This window comes from Dipodomys merriami, unplaced genomic scaffold (genome assembly GCF_024711535.1).
Source record: "Dipodomys merriami isolate MVZ:Mamm:240054 unplaced genomic scaffold, mDipMer1.0.p SCAF_24, whole genome shotgun sequence".
In the NCBI taxonomy this organism is placed as follows: domain Eukaryota; kingdom Metazoa; phylum Chordata; class Mammalia; order Rodentia; family Heteromyidae; genus Dipodomys; species Dipodomys merriami.
Genome location: NW_027203826.1, coordinates 16195038 through 16214161, shown reverse-complemented (window position 1 = coordinate 16214161; position 19124 = coordinate 16195038). Strand labels below are relative to the sequence as shown.

Genomic DNA, 19124 nt, shown 5'->3' with positions numbered 1-19124 from the left:
GGAAAATATTTGTAAAGTAGAAAGTTTAACACTGTCCAGTTTAAATGATCACTTCTTGTCAATGTTTTTGAATTTGGCACCTTGTGTCTTGAATATACATTTATCTGGTTTGGGATAAAGGAAGGAGAACAACAATATGGTGAAACAAAGGACACAATGTGAACCAATGCAACAGCAATATTCACTAAACACTGTTGAAAATGAACTTCCCAACTTGGGCACTAGGAGGTTCAGGGCGAGGGAAAGTGGGAGAAAACAAGGGAGAGGATAATAATGTTCAAGAAGAAATGTACTCCTTACCTTACTCATTTAAGTGTAAGCCTTCTGTATATCACTCGTACGATAAATAAAAGTAAATCAAAGAAGTTACTGAATAATTGTAACTCTGAGTAAAGTGATCTTGTTTATCAATGTGAACCTGTGCTATCTGAATCATGTGACTATCAGCTATTAAAGCTTGACATCTGATGTCAAGCTGTTCACAGAGATGAAGGAAAACCTGTCAGTGATATCCAGTGGTTGTTTCATATCATTCATGGTGGGCAATATGAAGTTCAGGACAGAATGTCCAACTTCAGGGCTATAATCAGTTTCTCAGCATCTTGATTTCAAATATGAAATCATTCGGAGATAAGTTAAGAAGGTGAAAATGTATTTTAACATGAATAAAATGGAACATTTCTCACCAGGAAAAGAAAATGCCTTCTATGACTCTTCAATATGCTGATGAAAATGGGAAATTAATTGAGTTTAGGAAATATTTAAAAATTTGAAAAGAAATAAATGGAAGTGAAAAGTTTTGCTCTATCAGTGTGTAACCAGTTACAAAGCAATAATAAGCTGAAAGCTATAACTAATACTCTCTCACTGCTTGAGTTCTACAAACATCACTTAAGCAGTGATGAATTTCCCACTCTGAGGAGGCATATCATAATGTGCAATTTGATTCAGAACAAGTTGCAACTGTGAGGAATTCTTTCCAAAACTTACCATCACAAAGTTATCTGCACTCCAGCCTGATTAATGGAAACCTGTGCAATATAAATACAATGCAAATGATTTGCCTAATTCTAGAAATCTGAAATTGCTTAATTTCATAATTTAACCCATCATCTTTAAAAAATGTTCACCTCAACAGGTAGAAAACATAAAAATTAGCTGTAATAGTTACATATTTTTATATAAAGTGTTTCAATCTCCTTAGTATAATTTTCATCATGAAAATATTGGGAAATCATTTATGTTGGGAGTTTATATGCTGGGTGAGTTCATATTGCTAGCACAAATTAATTAAGAACTTTAATTTTGTGTGACAATTTGAAATTATTAACTAACATGAAAAATTTTACATAGTTATGGGATAAAGTCTCTCTCTCTCTGTCTTTCTCTGTCTCTCTGTCTGTCTGTCTGTCTGTCTGTCTGTCTGTCTGTCTGTCTGTCTGTCTGTCTCTCTCTCTCTCTCTCTCTCTCTCTCTCTCTCTCTCTCTCTCACACACACACACACACACACACACACACAAACTGACATTGTCAAACTCCAGTCTACATAATACAGGATACCTAACACTTCTAAATTTCCTCAAAGGTGAGTGGGAAATGTATTGTATGGGGAGACAAGATGTAATAATTTTATAATGGTTCCATATCTTAGCTATGGTAAATAATGCTGCAGTAAATAAAGTTGTGTTGGTAGCTTTAGTATGGTCTTGTTTGTGATCATTTGGATAAATGCCCCAAAGTGGGATTGCTGGGTTATAGGGGAGCTCTATGTGGAGGTCTTTGAAGAACCTCCATACTACTTTCCAAAGTGCTTGAACAAGTTTACACTCCCACCAACAATACAGTAAGGTTTCCTTCTGTCCACATCCCCTCCAGCATCTGTTGTATTAGAGTTCTTGATTATAGCATTCTAACTGGGGTGAGGTGGTATCTCAATGATAGCTAAGATATGAAACCAAGCTAGATGCCCCTCAGTAGATGAATGGATCAAGAAAATGTGATACCCTCACATACACACACACACACACACACACACACACACACACACACACACACACACACACACACACACACACACACACACACACACACACACACACACTGGAATTCTATGCCTCCATCAGAAAGAATGACATTGCACCATTTGTTAGGAAATGGAAAGACTTGGAAAAAATTATATTAAGTGAAGTAAGCCAGGCCCAAAGAAACATAGGTCCCATGGTTTCCCTTATATGCAATAAATAGTATATGTCTGAGACAAGCAGAAAAGGTCAGATAATGTGATGTTAGGCGAAATGAACCCTAAGATAAGTATTCAAATGTTTTTTTCTTCCTTGCAATTGTTTCTAACATATTTATCTGATGATTTCTTTGTTGCTTTGTATGTCCCTCCCCCATAGTATAACCACTGATTTCACTGTATTTGATGTTGGTATAATTTGTGGAGAGTAAGGGAAAAAACAAATTGTTTAGATAGGGATACAGGTGGACCCATTGCAACAGTGAGATGTATAAGATGTTAGTGGGAAAACAAACTTTACATCTTTGGGGTGGAGGTTGTTGGATGGGTGGGTGGGAGATGGGAAGGGGAAACAAAGGAGGAGGAAACAATGCTTGATAAGAAATGTACTCATTACCTTGCCTATGTAATTGTAACTCCTCTGTAAAGTATTTTCACAATAAAAAATTTTGTATCATTGTGAAAGTAATTGCAGTGAGAATGAGTTTTTTGTTTTTGTTTTTGGTTTTGGTTTTGGTTTTTATTTTGTCTGTTGATCGTGGGACATGTAGTCTGGGCTTGGGCAATGATCTTGCTCTCTTCAGTTCAAGGTGATTGCTCTACCATTTGAGCCACAGCTCCACTTTTGGTTTTCTGTGGAGATAGGTGTCTCAAGGACTTTCTAGCCTAGGCTGGCAAGATCCTGATCCTCACATCTCACATCCTCACATCCCTGATCCTCACATCTCAGTCTCCTGAGTAGATACGATTACAGGTGTGAGCCATTAGGGCCCAGGTTGAGGGTTTTTTTTTTCATGTAAATTCATGTAAAAACTAAATTGGGAAATGAAATATTGTTAATATTTTGTTGTTGTTGTTGTTGATCATGGAGCTTGAATTCTGACCTTCATGCTGTCCCTCAGCTCTTTAGCTCAATGCTAGCAATCTACCACTTGAGCCACAGAGCCTTTTGGTTTTCTGGAGGATTATTGGAGATAAAAGTTTCATGGCCATTCCTGCCTGGGCTGGTTTGAATCACTATCCTCAGAGCTCAGCCTCTTGGGTAGCTAGAATTACAGGTATGAGCCACCAGTGCCCTACTCTGTCTGTGCATTTCTAATTTTAAAATATTGGTCATTTAATTTTTCTCCTGGACCTATAAAGACCATCATTGCTATTGATTCACTTTCTTTTTAAATTCCAGTAGAAAATTTAGCAGTTCTTGAAAAGCATTCTGCTTCAAAGTGAACATTTAGGTCCTGTCAATGTACTTATAGGATCATATATGATATTGTGAATTTTAGATGTGGGCTTTACATTATGACAGTGGATCCCTCATGAATGAGATAATGGTGTCATAAGAAACCCAGAATCTGTCTCATGCTTCTCCATGCAACGGGGTGCTTTAAACCTGAAAATAACAGAAAGCCAGCACCAATATTAGGACATTCTATACCCAGCCTAGTGTCAGATGCCTATATTCCAGATTTATGATGCCAAATTCTTTTCTTGCTAAGCTTCCCAATCTATTATTTGTTAAAGCACTCTAAACCTACCATGAACATCACCAGCCTTTCTGTCCCTGCCTCCTGCCATCCAGATGATGTAAGCTGTTTCCTATGTGACAGAATACTTGACTTCAAATAGTGCACAGCTGGTTGGCAAAAACTAATGAACTCTACTCTGAAATGTAACATGTTTAAGGCAGTGTTTGTTCCCTGTAGCACACTCCTCTAAGAGCTACCCTTAGGCTAGGCTGTTATGTTTCAACACAAAGCTAAAATTTTCAGTTAACTTTCAACTATTTTCCTTTCCTGCAGTAAAAACACATTTTATTTTTAGGTTAAACCTAAGCAGTAAGAAATGAGAAAATGTCTAAAAAATTAGGAATACAATAGAAAATATGGACCAAAAATGTCAACAAAAGCAAATTAAAACAACTATGAAATTGATAAACTCAAGAAATCTCATTAAAATCTTGTCTTGCTTTAATAGCTCATTCAAACACTGATTTTATTATAAAGAAGCTGATAGAACAAAAATAATAATGTAAATGCAGTAAAATTGTAAATTCTCTGTTAATATATTATAAATAGACATGGATAGACTTTTGAGTACACTGTGGAAATGTTTGACTTAAAATCTTCTAATAATTGTTTTCATCATTCTTTTTCTTTCATTAACTTTAGAGCCCTCGGATGCGTTCATATCAAACTTCTGACTTCCTTTAGTCCATTATAGGGATCTTCAAGACTTGTGATTATCTGTATAACTGTAGTCATATCCCATGTTTCAAAATAAAATATGACTTTAAAAAGCCAGGCTCACACTTGTAATCCAAGTAACTTGGGATGCTGAGATCTGAGGATTGTAGTTTGATGCCAGCCCAGGTAGAAAAGTCATGAGACTCAACACTACTATACTCAGCAAAAGCTAGAAGTGGAGCAATGGCTCAGGTGGTAGAGGTTTAGCCTTGAATACACAGGAGCTCAGGGACAGAACCCAAGCCCAGAATTCAAGCTCCAAGAAGATAATAATAATAATAATAATAATAATAATAATAATAATAATAATAATAATAATAATAATAATATCTAACTAATAATAATAATAATCATTATTATTATTATTAGTTTTCCAGGTCTGTAATTTAGAATTACATTACATATTTGCCTGGGTATCTGACCTGCCTGAATTTCACCTGATATCTCTCCAGGTAATGTGCCCTCTTACATCTTCTATCCTTAGAGGCTACTCTCATACAGCAGTGTACATAATCTTCTGTTTCATCATTGTGAATATATTCCCTCCATAGACACAGGTCTTCCTGTAGGGAAAATATCAAGCATTACTCAACCAGATTGTATTGTGACAATTTGGATAATATATGCATTCCAAACACTGTCATGTAACCACACTTGATTCTATTTTCCTAAATTTATTTTATTGTAAAGATGATATTCAGAGGTGTTCCAGTTACATGTGTAATGAGTTGCTTTCTTTTTATCAAAAAAGAATATTTTATTTGATGTAAAGATTATGTACAGAGGAGTTACAGTTACATTGGGTAAAGAGTATATTTATTATCAAACATTGTTCCCCGCTTCTTCATTTTCTCCCACTTTCCCTTCCCTTAGTTTCTCCAACCCCCAATGTAAAATTAATTTCCAACATAGTGTTGACTATCACTGGTTGCATTGGTTCACACTTTGTCTTTTGTCTCACCATTTTGTTGTTCCCCTTCTCTTCCCTAATTCAGATAAAGGTATATACAAAACACAGAGTACCAGAATCAAAAACAGTGACATCAGGTTATAAACCAAAAGGATAAAAAATGAAAGAACAAAGAAATAACTTCACATAGTACATCAAAAACAACAACAACAACAACAAACCTAGTATCATCTTATATGGTTGCATGTACATAGCTACTGATCTATTGTGACCCTCTGCTTGGACTGTCCTAGACATATACTAGTTGTTAAAAATGAGGGAAATAATGGATCCTATGTTTCTTTGGGTCTGGTTTACTTCACTTATTATGAATTTTTTCCAAGTCTTTCCATTTCCTTGCGAATGAAGTGATACAATCCTTTCTGATGGAAACATAGAATTTCATTGTTTATACCATGTTTTCTTGATCCATTCATCTACTGGGCATGTGGGTTGGTTCCATATCTTAGCTATGGTGTACAATGCTGCGATGAACATAGTTGTATGTAAAGATCCAAACACACAAGAAATCAAAGAAAGGGTGGATAAATTGGATTGCACTAAACTGCAGAGGTTCTGTATTTCAAAAGTACAGCTAGCAAGATAAAAAGATTGGGAGGCAGATGAACATATTGGGAGAAGATCTTCTCTAGCTATACAGCAGACACGGGCTTCATGTGAAAAATTCCTAGAGTTCAAAAGTTAAACCCACCCAAACAAAACCTCAAAGAAATAACCACTCCATTATTAAGTGGGCTAAATAATTAAAAAGTGACTTCTCTGGGGAGGAAATAAGAGCGGCCAATAGAGACTGGAAGAAATATTCAACATTTTTGTCAATAAAAGAAATGTGATTCAAAACCACATTGAAATTCCACATCACCACAGTTAGAATGGACATTATCAACAAAACAAATAATAGTAAATACTAGTGATGAAGATGCCTACAGGGAATGCTACTAAACTGTTGGTGGGAATGTAATCCACCACTCTGGTAAGCAGTGTGGGGGTTCCTCAAAAGACTAATCTAGAGCTCTGCTATGTCCCAGAAATCTTATTTCTGGGCATTTACCCAAACAATCACAAACAAGGCCACACACTTGATTCTTGTTGCACCATTAAGCAATGTATCCTCAGGCTCCAAGGAGGTGGAAACTGGTAGCTTTGACACTGTGCACTTCAAGTCTGAATTACACGTGTCACTTCAAGAATTCAGTAAAAAGCTTTTATGAGCTATGATATAATTTCATTGTTGCATTAAACTGAAATTGTAAATTACATTCAAATATGTATAAAAATACTTAACAGCAAACAAAATGCAGAGCTATTTATGTCACATTAAAATGACACATATATGTTAATAAGAGAATTAAAATGTAGATATAGACATAGATTTTCAATAAAATTCATACAATGTCATGTCCTTTGTCTTTCTAGATATTGATTCTATTGTTTTCCCAACATACAATGTTGCAGTCTCCATAGGAGCCTCCAAACAGCAGCCTTGATTTCCTTATTTCTCAGACTGTATATTACAGGGTTCAAAGATGGAGGCACCACAGAATAGAAAACAGATGCTAAGAAGTCCACAAGCTGTGGAGAGTCAGGGACTTGTTTCATATGGGCGAAAGCAGCTGTAACTATAAATGTGGTGACAACTATGAGATGGGGCACACAGGTGGAGAAGGCTTTCGACCGTCCTTGTAGGGATGGCATTTTCAGCACTGTATTAAAGATGTAAATGTATGAATACCCAATGCACACAAGACACAGAAATCCATATGTGATTGCAATGGTCACACTAACATCAGTGATGGTATGTTTCCTAGAGCAAGAAACCTTCAGTAGAGAGGGGACATCACAGAAAATCTGGGGGAGTTTTCTGGAACCACAAAATGATAGAGAGAAAGTTCCGCCTGAGAATAACATGGCAAAGATACTGCCAAGGAACCAAGAAACAGCTACCAACTGTACACAGATTCTATTGTTCATGATGACCTCATAGTGTAGTGGGTGACAGATGGCCGCATAGCGGTCATAAGACATGGCTGTCAGGATGAAAATCTCACACCCAACAAAATGAACCACCAACAAGACCTGACTCACACATCCTGAGAAAGAGATGATACTCCTGTGGGTCAAACAGTTCCAAATAAAGTTTGGGACAGTGACAGATATGAGGCCCACATCAAAGAAGGACAAGTTCTTCAGGAAGAAGTACATTGGGGTATGAAGACACCGGTCCATGGTGACAAGGGTAAAGATGAGAAGATTCCCCATGAGAGTGATTATGTAGATGAGCAGAAACAGAAAGCCGTGGAAGAGCTGGGTCTGCTTGCTGTCAGAGAGTTGGGTGAGAATGAAGTCTGTCTCTAATGTAAAGTTGGCCATGGCTCCTACCTCATTTAATTCCTGTAGGCAAAAGAGTAAAGACACATGATTATTTCATGCTGAGATTTCCTCTGCTCCATTTCACTTCTTAGCAGTACATTTTTATCTTGTCAAAATCAAGATTTTGATCAAATGTAGAGTTTTACTCTGTTTAATGCATATTACATTTCATACTCTTAAACTATCATTTACAAGCTATATTAGAATGATAGTTGTTAAGCTAGCAGATTAGACAGAATATCTTTACATAGCATGTAAAGGATTTATTTGCTCATTTATTTTGGGACACAATCTGAATCGAACCTTCCCTTCTTTCCCTTTCTTTCCCTCATTCCCTCCTACTCCCTCTCTCTTTTCTTTTTTCTTTCTATCTTTGTTAAAATAATTTTGTTATGGAAAATTTATTCAAACATGTATTGAAAAACAATTTAAGGAACCTACATGCACTACAATGATAAACATGTAACCAATCTTTCTCCATCTATCTCTCATTTATTCTTTAATGAAGAGCAGAAAGCATATCAAAGAAGGTTATAGAAGAATGGTTAGGACTGTTTTTAATTGGGCTGTAATACATAATAAGTGCTAAAACAATAATAAATAACATCTGTAATTAGAAAATTTATCCTGAATAATTAAATTTTGAATGAAGTCATTGTGTAGTACAACGAATTTGTAAGAAATCTCTAAGAGAAAGTTGCCATTGAATCTGTTTGTTTATGCCTTTGATTGCATCAGGAAGTTACATTTTCATTGAGAACAAAATTTTCCATTTATTTTTATTGCTACATACATTGTACAGTATTATCAAAAAGTAATCTTAAAGTATAAAGGGATATAAAAATAAAAACCAAACATCCTTTATTAAATGTCAACTCTTTGTACAACTACTTAAAGATAATAGTAAGAAGAAAAAATAAGAAAAACAATAATTATAGAATTGTAATATAAAAAATAATAGTAAGTATGGGTGATAAGATAGGAAAATTTTAGCATTCCTTATCCACAGGCTTTTTCTGTTAGATCTCATGTACACTGCAATGCCTTTAATGTCTCTTACACATACTCTCTCTCTAACTTACTCCCTTACTTGTTGTATTTCTAATGAGATTAGTAGCATTGATGTGGAAGCCCATTTTATAACAATTGGGTGTTAATAAATATACATTGCAGAATTACAGCACTGGAAAAGAGTTGTAGTGAGATACTTGTCAGTGTGGCTCAGTATTTCAGTGTGTAAAGAAGAAAGAAATGTAAGAAATAATTTTGTACAATCCCATTTGTCCAGCCATTTTTGATTGGTTATATTTGTGGTCTTTTTAACAAAATTTTTACCTGTTCCAAGGGGCCCTAGTGTTTCTCCTATTCTTTCCTGTAATGTTTTTGGGGTGTCTGCTTTTACCTCCAGGTCTTTTATCCATTTGGAATTAATTCTAGTGCAGAATGATATATAAGGATCTAACTTTAGTTTTCTATAGATGTTTAACCAATTTAGCCCGCACCATTTGTTGAAGAGGCTGCCTTTCATCCTATTTTTTTGGCTCCCTTATTGAAGAGTAGTTGGCCATAAGTCTGCAGGTTCATTTCTGGGTTTTCCGTTCTCTACCATTGGTCCTCAGGCCTGTTTTAAGCCAGTACCGAGCTGTTTGTTATTACTATAGCTTTTTGTTTGTTTGGTATTGTTATTAAACTGTTGAACTTCTGCGTGACAAAGGACATAGCTAGCAAGATAAATTTAAAAAAAATCCAAAGATTGGGAGAAGATGTTCTAGCCATACAACAGTTAATGGCCTCATACCCAAAATATACTTAGAACTCAAAAAATTAGATTCCCTCCCCACAAAAAATTCCTCAAAGAAACAACAGCCCCATTAATGTGAGCTAAAGACTTAAAGAGAGACTTCTCTGAAGAGAAAATAAGAATGGCCAAGAGACACATGAAAAACTGCTCAACATCACTGGCCATAAAAGAAATGTAAATCCGCCTCACCCCAGTTAGAATGTCCATTATCAAGAAATCTAGTAACAACAGATGCTAGCGGGGATATAGACAAAAGGAAACCCTACTAAACTATTGGTAAGAATGTAAAAATGTGTTCAATCAGTCTGGAAAGAAGTATGGAGGTTCCTCAAAAGACTAAACGTAGAGATTCTCTATGACTCAACAATTCCAATTCTGGGCATTTACTGAAATGACCACAAAAAAGGACATACTAAAACTACCAGCAAAACCATGTTTATTGAAACATTATTTACCATCGTTAAGATATGGAATCAACCCAGCTATCCCTCAGTGTATCAAGAAACTGTTGTATATATACACAATGGAATTCTATGCTTCCATCAGAACAATGACATCACCACATTCATAAGTAAATGGAAAGACCTAGAAAAAAATCATATTAAGTGAACTAAAGCAGACCCAAAGAAAGATAGATACCACGGTTTCCCTCATTTTTAATAAGTAGTGTATGTCTAGGATAGTTCTAACAGATGAGCAGAATATCTCAATAGTTATGTACATATGACCATACAGGATGATGCTAACTGAAATGAACTCTAAGTTATGGAACAAGAGCTTTTTCTTTGTTCTTGTTTTTAATGTACTATGTGATTTCTTTTCTCTTTTGTTTTTTCCATATGGTTTATCCCTTGTCACTGTATTTGATTTTGATACCCTGGGTATTGTTTATATGTTTATCTGAATTAGGGAAGGGAAGGGGAACAACAAAATGGTGAGACAAAGGACTAATGCAACAGCGATACTCACAAGACAATATGTTGCAAATGAAATGTACAATTTGGCAAAGTGGGAGAAAAATGAGAGTGGGTGACAAGCTCAAAAACTAATTTACTCACTCCCTTATATAACTGTAACCCCTCTGTACATCACCATATTAAATTTAAATTAAAAAATAAATAGTTTTGTAGGCAACAAAGGATAATTTTATTAAATTGAAAATTCCAATAAACTGGATGTTTGAACATTTATAAAATCCCTGCCCCCTCTCTCTTTCTCTCTCTCTGGCTAATAAGGGGCTTGAACTCTGGACCTGGGCACTGTCCTTGAACCTCTTTGTGTTCAAGGCTAGCACTCTATCACTTGTATCACAGTGGCACTTCTAGCTTTTTCTGTGATTAGAGATAAGATTATCCTGTCCAGGCTGGCTTTGAATGGTGATCTTCAGATTTCAGCTGTCTGAGTAGCTAGGATTATAGGCATAAGCCATGGGTGCCTGGCCATATCTCTAATATTCACACATATTTATTTTCTGAAAAAATGGTAATTTGCTAAGTATCCCCACTGAACATGTCTAACTTGTCAAGCCTTCTGAGTTGCACAGAGATGAATTTATACCTCTCAGGAAACAACAGAATCTTTGTAGACTTATATATCAAAGGTGGAACAATGTGAATTGTGTTCTGTTTCTAACTTAGAACAGAATCTAAGAACTGATCAAGTTGTCACCTTACAATTTGCCTGAGGTAGAAAAAGAGAAAGTGCAGTATAAGTGTGAAGTGTGTAATCAGACTGAGCAGGAGGCATGTTGTGTTCTGATGAGTAGCACTCTAGAAAAACTGATACCAAATAAAACATCATTAATTATTGCTTTCTTAATCATGCATTGGTTGCTTTGTTTTTGGCATTATACTTTCTAGAAATTAAGCCTCAATTTAAAAACATACCAAATAATCCTCTTTGAAAGGTTCTAGTCTTTGAATGTTTCCAGCAGTATGTTTATGCTAAACAACTTGTCAACCCTAAGAAACAAATGAACATGAAAACAGTGAAAACAAAGTCAAAAAAGGCTTATTTTATTAAGGAAAACATATGGAGCTTTCTAACATTAGAAATTTACATTTTTCTGCTACTCTTTAACTTTCAGTTCTAGTTGTTTAATAAAGTTGGATTCCATAATTATTCTGATGGTTCCATCTCTTAATTAGGCTTATGGTTAGATGCATATATTTATCAAATTCACTACTTTATATATGCTGGAAATAATCTGTACAATTTGGGGATTTGGGGAAGGAATGTGGGAGAAAAATGATGGAGCAAGTAACAAATTCAACAAGAAATTTACTTATTTCTTTACTTATATAACTGTAACCCCTCTGTACGTACCTTGACATTAAAAAATAAAAAAAAATATAAAAGAAAAACTTTCCAGATTTGTGCTTCCATCTCTGTGGCCGGGTGCTGGTGGCTCACGCCTGTAATCCTAGCTACTCAGGAGGCTGAGATCTGAGGATCATGGTTCAAAGCCAGCCCGGGCAAGAAAGACCGTGAGACTTCTATCTCCAATAGAACCACCAGAAAACCGGAAGTGGCGCTGTAGCTCAAGTGGTAGAGCGCTCACCTTGAGCTGAAGAGCTCAGGGACAATGCCCAGGCCCAGAGTTCAAGCCCCACGACCAACAAAAAAAAAAAAAAAAAAGGTTATTCATGCTCATTGAATGAAGAAAGTGGAAAATGATGGTTCTTATGTTATTTTCAGTTACCAAGTAATTATGTCCTATGCAAATGAATAGTTATTATATGTTAATTTTAAAACTATTTGGTGAAGATATTTGAAGAGATTATCATTGAAATATAACTTAATTTTACTCTCTATGTATTAAATGTTAGTATAAGACAATGGTTCTTGTTAATCTTGGTAATTAGCTTTCATTTAATTATCTGTATAGTGGACAGCATCACCTGTCATGCCTAAAAGGGAAAATGGAACATTGAACTCTGAATATAGCTAAAAGCCAGTGTGGCAGACTCTGGGAAGAGAAGAGGGGAGTTTGAAATGGAGTATTCTTCTAAGTAGTAAGGATAATTGCTCTAATTTGGTTATTTCATATGAGATATTATATCAAATAATCACACTGTACCTCATAAATATGAGCTGTAGTAGTTAAGTCACTTTTTCAATTATTGTAATAACTAAATGAATATGTTAAAGGAAATTTGTATTCAGCATAGATAAGCTCCTGGCGTAAAAGCTCTTACACATGGATACACATTTCTTTCCACATAGTCATAGGCAGGCCATGGAAATTATCTACCTCCTGGCTTTCCCACAATATTATGTAGTTTCAATATGCAGACTCACCGGATAGGACTCAAAGTGCTAAGATTAGATCTCTTCTATTCATGGTGTGAGGGAAAATGTGAGTGTTTTCAGCTTACTTGAGGTCCTCTTTTTATTGGAAGGAAATAATGTCCAATTTACTCTGCATTACCCTCTGGGAAAATAAAAGACTGAAGACAAGCCCAGTTCTCATGGGGAACAGGATGCAGTTCTTTATGGAGCCTCATTCACTAGGATGTTCAGTGTGTGCAACATGGACCTGATCCTTATACTTCTCACCTTGTGTTCCTGCTGTGACCTTTACTATAAGGTCAATGAAAGTTCCACTTATATCTTTACCAGTGAAACACAAGCAGGTTCTCAGAGTACATTGGTTGCTCTCTGTTACAATTCATATTCTAAATATTATGACATCTAAATTTGAGCTCAGATATAGTTTTAACCTGTCAGAAAATTTAAATAATAACTTTTTATCATACTGTGTTTATTCCTATTTTCCCTCTGAGAATGGAAAATCTGAACTGTGATTTAAGCTACTTCTGAAAAATGAACATGTATCTATAGTGACATAATGTTATCATTGTTACTCATACCACTATAATAAAATATATGAATGAATAAAGCATTTTATTATAGCACACATCTGAAACAAGTTGAATTATGTCACCAGAAAGAATAATATCCAATTCATTATAAATTTGGAGAATATAGTTAATAAGAAGAGTTCAATAAAAAAAAATATGGCCAGGTACCTGTGGCTCATGCCTATAGCCCTAGCAACTCAGATTGCTGATATCTGAGGATTTTGAAACCAGAGCAGAAAAGTTTATGAAATGCTTATCTCCATCGAGCCACCAAAAGGTAGAAATGGAGTGGTGGCTCAAATGGTAGTGTGCTAATATTGAGTAAAAAAAAACTAATAGAACACTCAGACCCTGTATTCAAGTCCCAGGGTACACACACACACACACACACACACACACACACACACACACACACACACACACACACACACACACACACACACACACACACACACACACACAGGTAACTCTGAAGTGGAGCTGTGAAATCTGGAAAAGGTTTGAGTGGTTGGGATACTACCTCGACAGCATTTGGAATGCTGAGAGCTGGCCATGGTAGGGTTAAAACAGAGATCTCTGGAGAGAGTTAAGGGACTGAAATGCCATCCCACTCCCTTTTCTTAGGCCAGCAGCTGTGCTGGGGACCTTGTAGGCTGGACAGAAGACTTTCACAACTTCACCTGGGGAAAGATAAGTGGGCATGGTGTCTGGACTGTCTGTGGGCTGAAGTCTCCTATCTCAAATGAATAAGGGAACTAGTTTCATGTGTTAGCTCTATTTTAGCTCTATATTTTAGCTCTAAAACTATGTTTTAGCTTTGATTGTAATACTAATATAGAATATATTTTTGCATGTATCCATGGTATCCTTCCCTGTGTGAACTCAAATAAATATACTCCTTTGTGGGGACTCAGGATCCAAGTGCCAGAGAGTCTTGGGACTCCTGGTCCTGTCTGAGTCTCATCCATTATCTCTTGCCCTCTCTCTCTCTCTCTCTCTCTCTCTCTCTCTCTCTCTCTCTCTCTCTCTCTCTCTCTCTCTCTCTCTCTCTCTCTCTCTCTCTCTCTGCCTTTTCTAGTTTTCTTCAGCCAGCAATCTCATTGCACTGCCTTAACAACACCACACACAACAGCATACACAAACACACTCAAATGAAACACACACAACAGCACACACAAACACACTCAAATAAAACGCACACAACAGCATACACAAACACACTCAAGTAAAACACACACAACAGCACACACAAATACTCAAATAAATAAAAATTAAAAATTAAACTTCAACTAGCTTGAAGAATGTGTTTTCACCACTGAATTAGGGAGATAACCGCTCAGCTGCATACATACTTTAGGCTCACCCTTTTTATTAAATTTGAAAACATAAATATATAACCAAAGGAGTTTAATTTATTTGCATTGGTCATTAAGCAATTGAAAACTAGACCATGATATAGTCACATGACCATATATTACCAGCTCATACACAGGATATTTAAAAATGTATTAGCAATTAGTTTTATGTTCTTATACTACAAGGAATACTAAGTTTTATCATCATGTGATTTTCACTACCTGAGTGTGTCACAAATATATCCATGACATAAGTACAAGGGTAGCATTATGAGAATAGTTTTGCCTGATTTATGATTATAGAAATTACTAGTTTCATTTTTATACGATTTTAATTGTAAAAATACCACATAAAGGGGTTACAGTTACATGAGTAGGTAATGAGTACTTTTCCTATCAAGCATTGTTACTCCCTCCTTTTCCATCCAAATCAACCCAACTCTTCCTTCCCCTCACTCCAACTCCTCCATCCCCCCACTAGTTTCATTTTTAAGTGTGTATTTTAAATTAAATTGATAGTGCCCACTTGCATATTGTTTTTATCTGTCAATGAATTTATTTCCTCTTCCCTAGGGAAATAACTCAACATCATAGCTTCAGATAAGTCAGCATTGAAACTATATATTATTAATTCTTGAGTAAAATCTTGGCAAAAATAATTCACTAAGTAGAATCCCATTACATTATTAAGTTGCAATGGAAATAAAGAATAGCACTAGCATGTTTGTATCTTTCATATAGACATTGAGATGAATGTTGTGAATGCTGTTATTTGGTATCCCTTTCTCATGAAGTTCAGGCCGTTTGTAGCAAAAGCTCCAGAAGGGCCTTTATTTCTGTTAAAGGTGATCTTTAGCACTCAATGAACACTTTGAAGACTAGGGGTCCCAGAAGTGACATGAATGTTGCTTAATTTGGAACAAACAATGCTTTTCCAAATGAACATTGGCAAAGCTTCTGGCATTGTGGCTTATTTCTATATTCTTAACTCAGGTGTCAAAATTTTCTCCTGTTTAACAATGTTCTCCAGGTCCTGGTTTTGGAATAACTTGGCCAATTTCCTCCTGGCTGATGGCTTAAAGTTTTTTTTTAAATACAACTAGAACAAATATACACAATTTAGTATAGAACCTATGAATACAATCTAATCAGAACTTGTGAATTTGTAGAGCTTTGAGAGATCTGTCTAAAGATTGTATTTTAAGCTAATTTAAGTGATCTAAACCAAAACTGACAGAAGAGTCTTCACTGTTTAACTGAGGGTACATTGTCAGATGGTAAAAATTCTACTGTATTCTGATTGTGACAACAGGAAATTTAACAAGATTTTCTTTTATGATATGGAAGTTATGGTACGTACTTTTCATTTGTAGTAGCTAATGTCTTTCAACTATTTCATTCTGCATCAGTACTGTACCTCAACACTAGTAGAAACCAATCTTCCTAATGTCAAATATTTAAAAGCCAGGACGTTGAATACATGCCACAGATTCTTCTCCATTTGTGTGCTCTCTTCTGGCAAGTAAGAAGAAGTCTTCTGAGTTAACCCTAAGATTCTGCTTAAATTAATTAATTAGGTCTATTTTGGCAATATGCACACCATTATCAAGATTCTGCTATTTTCAAAATGTCTTCTAAAATTGTTAGGACAGAATCTCTATGAAGGGAAGAGAGCAATTATGGTGTAAAGAGCACAAACAAAAATGTAGTATCAGGAACTGCATCTACAACTATGGCATAGTAATACAGGTGAAATTTGATTTCATAACATAGAAAATTCAGAGATTTCCAAGTACATATTAAAATTTAATATCTGATTAATCTGATGTCCCAAATAGACATGAAAAATTTGGTTGTCTAATAATAGCGAAGTTAGCTATAATATTGAGAAAAATATTATATAAATGTCACACAGTTAAATAACTTATTTGCAGAAAACTTCACCAATGTAAATTAGAATGCAATGATGATTATAGGATATTGTACATATGATCTCTGTGATAAAAGTATTAAGAAGACTAAATATCCTCTTGGATTTAGGAAGATCTGAGTCCATCTTAATTCCTGTTCTTTCTATAATAAAACAGAAAAGCTGTTATTGTTATTACTAGGATCAGTAATATTGTGAAGCATTCTGTCATTGACTTCACATTGTTGTCTCTCCAAATGTTTTGAGGAGATATAATCTCTATAAAATGATATTTGGTATTGCGGATTTGGGAGCCATTAGATTTTGTGACTGTTTCCTTTGCCAGTGAGCTTAATGTTTTGACATGAAACAAACAAACAAAAAAACCATTATCCCTGTCCTCCCTGTAAGATATGACAAAGTGTTGGCAATCTGTAAAGCATAGAAAGAATGCTTTTCACCAAGAGCAGACACTGCTGATACACAGCAACTTGGAGTTGAAATTCTATTGGTACTAAGCTTCCTAGTGGCTTGTTAGTTACTGCATTCCAAACAAAGGGATATTCTGCATTCCTTGCTACATATCCACGCTTCAGTTAAAAAAAATCTGTTTTTCCACCTGATTGAACAATTTATACCATATGGCATGAGCTGATGAGCTGATAAACACTGATAGACTGTCCATCAATCTGTTCTGTAACATGTTTTAGGCAGTGGATTTCTCCTACAACATTCTACTATAAGAACCAGTCTCCTTCTGCCATGCCTCTACACTGGCTAAGCCAAAAACTCAACTAATTTTGAATCTTCAACACAATGAAAATGTCTTTTAATTCAACAGCCACGACAACAACAAAAAAGGAATACAATTGATGCTATCTAGCAATAAATTCTTTTGTTCTCCAAAATTCAATGATTTAACTTCCACATAAACTTCCACAGAGCAGCTTTGATGTCCTTGTTCCTCAGGCTGTATATTATAGGGTTCAAAGATGGAGGCATCACAGAGTAGAAGATAGATGCCAAAAAGTCCACAAGATGAGGAGAATCAGATACTGGCTTTAAATAGGCAAAAACAGCTGTCACTAAAAATGTAATCACAACTATGAGATGGGGCACACACATGGAGAAGGCTTTTGAATGTCCTTGTAATGAGTTTACTCTCAGCACAGTTTGGAAGATGTAACCATATGAATACCCAATGCACACAAAGCCAAAGAGTCCAAATAAGGCTCCAATGGCCACACTAACATCAGTGGTGACATGCTTCTTAGAGCAAGAAATCTTCAGTAGAGAAGGGACATCACAGAAGAACTGTGGAAGTTTCCTGGATCCACAGAATGACAAAGAGAAAGTTCCAGCTGTGTATAAGACCCCAAAGATACTGCCCAGGAGCCAAGAGGTAACTACCATCTGCATGCATATCTCCTTCTTCATAATGACATCATAATTTAATGGGTGACAGATGGCCACATAGCGGTCATAGGACATGGCTATCAGGATGCCAAGTTCAGACCCAGCAAAGTTAACTACCAAAAGGACTTGGAAAACACATCCTGGGAAAGAAATGTTGCTCCTATGTGTAAAAGAGTTCAGAATGAGGTTAGGGACTGTGACTGAAATGAGGCCCGCATCCAGGAAGGCCAGGTTCTTCAGGAAGAAGTACATGGGGGTGTGAAGACATGGATCCACTGTGACAAGGATGAAGATGAGGAGATTCCCCATGAGAGCCTCCAAGTAGATCAGCAGGAACAGAAAGCCATGGAAGACCTGGAGCTGCTTGTCATCAGAGAACTGGGTGAGGAAGAAGTCCATCTCCACTGTGAGGTTGGTCATGGTGTCCATCTGTGCTGTGAGGTTGTTCATGGTGTCCATTCCTATGTGATAGTGAGACAGGAAAGGCATACATCAGGCAAATGTCCAGCCATCATGTGACTCAGTACATTTTCATTCCTCAATGAACATATTTTCAAATATTTATGAAACATTTTCACACTGTTAAATGCATGTGTTTCTTTTACTTTCTTTAACACAATATATCTTAAAATAACTTATTTTTATTAGAAAAATTAAACGAATATATTTTAAGAAATCTTCCATCAAATCACGTGTGTTTATCAATAAGAAAATACATTTTTGTAAAATTTATCTTGAATCATTACCTATATTTCTAAGTAAAAACTTTGTATAACAGCACATATATGCACAGAGGTAGAAAAAGAGAAAGCATAGTATAAGTGTGAAGTGATCAAACTGAGTATGAGGCGTGCTGTGTTCTGGTGAGTGGGGCTCTAGAAAAACTGATACCAAATAAGACATTATTAATTCCTGCAGAAGGTACAGTAAGTTAATACGCAGATTATTGCTTTCTTAA

General features: G+C 35.8%; 2 protein-coding genes across 2 annotated transcripts; both read right to left on the bottom strand.

Moving 5' to 3' along the window:
• Nucleotides 1-6877: 6877 nt before the first annotated feature.
• Nucleotides 6878-7822, bottom strand: LOC138835535 (olfactory receptor 14A2-like). The gene has a single exon (XM_070034025.1). It carries the CDS (start codon nucleotides 7820-7822, stop codon nucleotides 6878-6880), a length of 945 nt encoding a protein of 314 aa, XP_069890126.1.
• Nucleotides 7823-17659: 9837 nt separating this feature from the next.
• LOC138835534 (olfactory receptor 14A2-like) lies at nucleotides 17660-18616 on the bottom strand. Its single transcript, XM_070034024.1, has one exon. It carries the CDS (start codon nucleotides 18614-18616, stop codon nucleotides 17660-17662), a length of 957 nt encoding a protein of 318 aa, XP_069890125.1.
• Nucleotides 18617-19124: the final 508 nt, after the last annotated feature.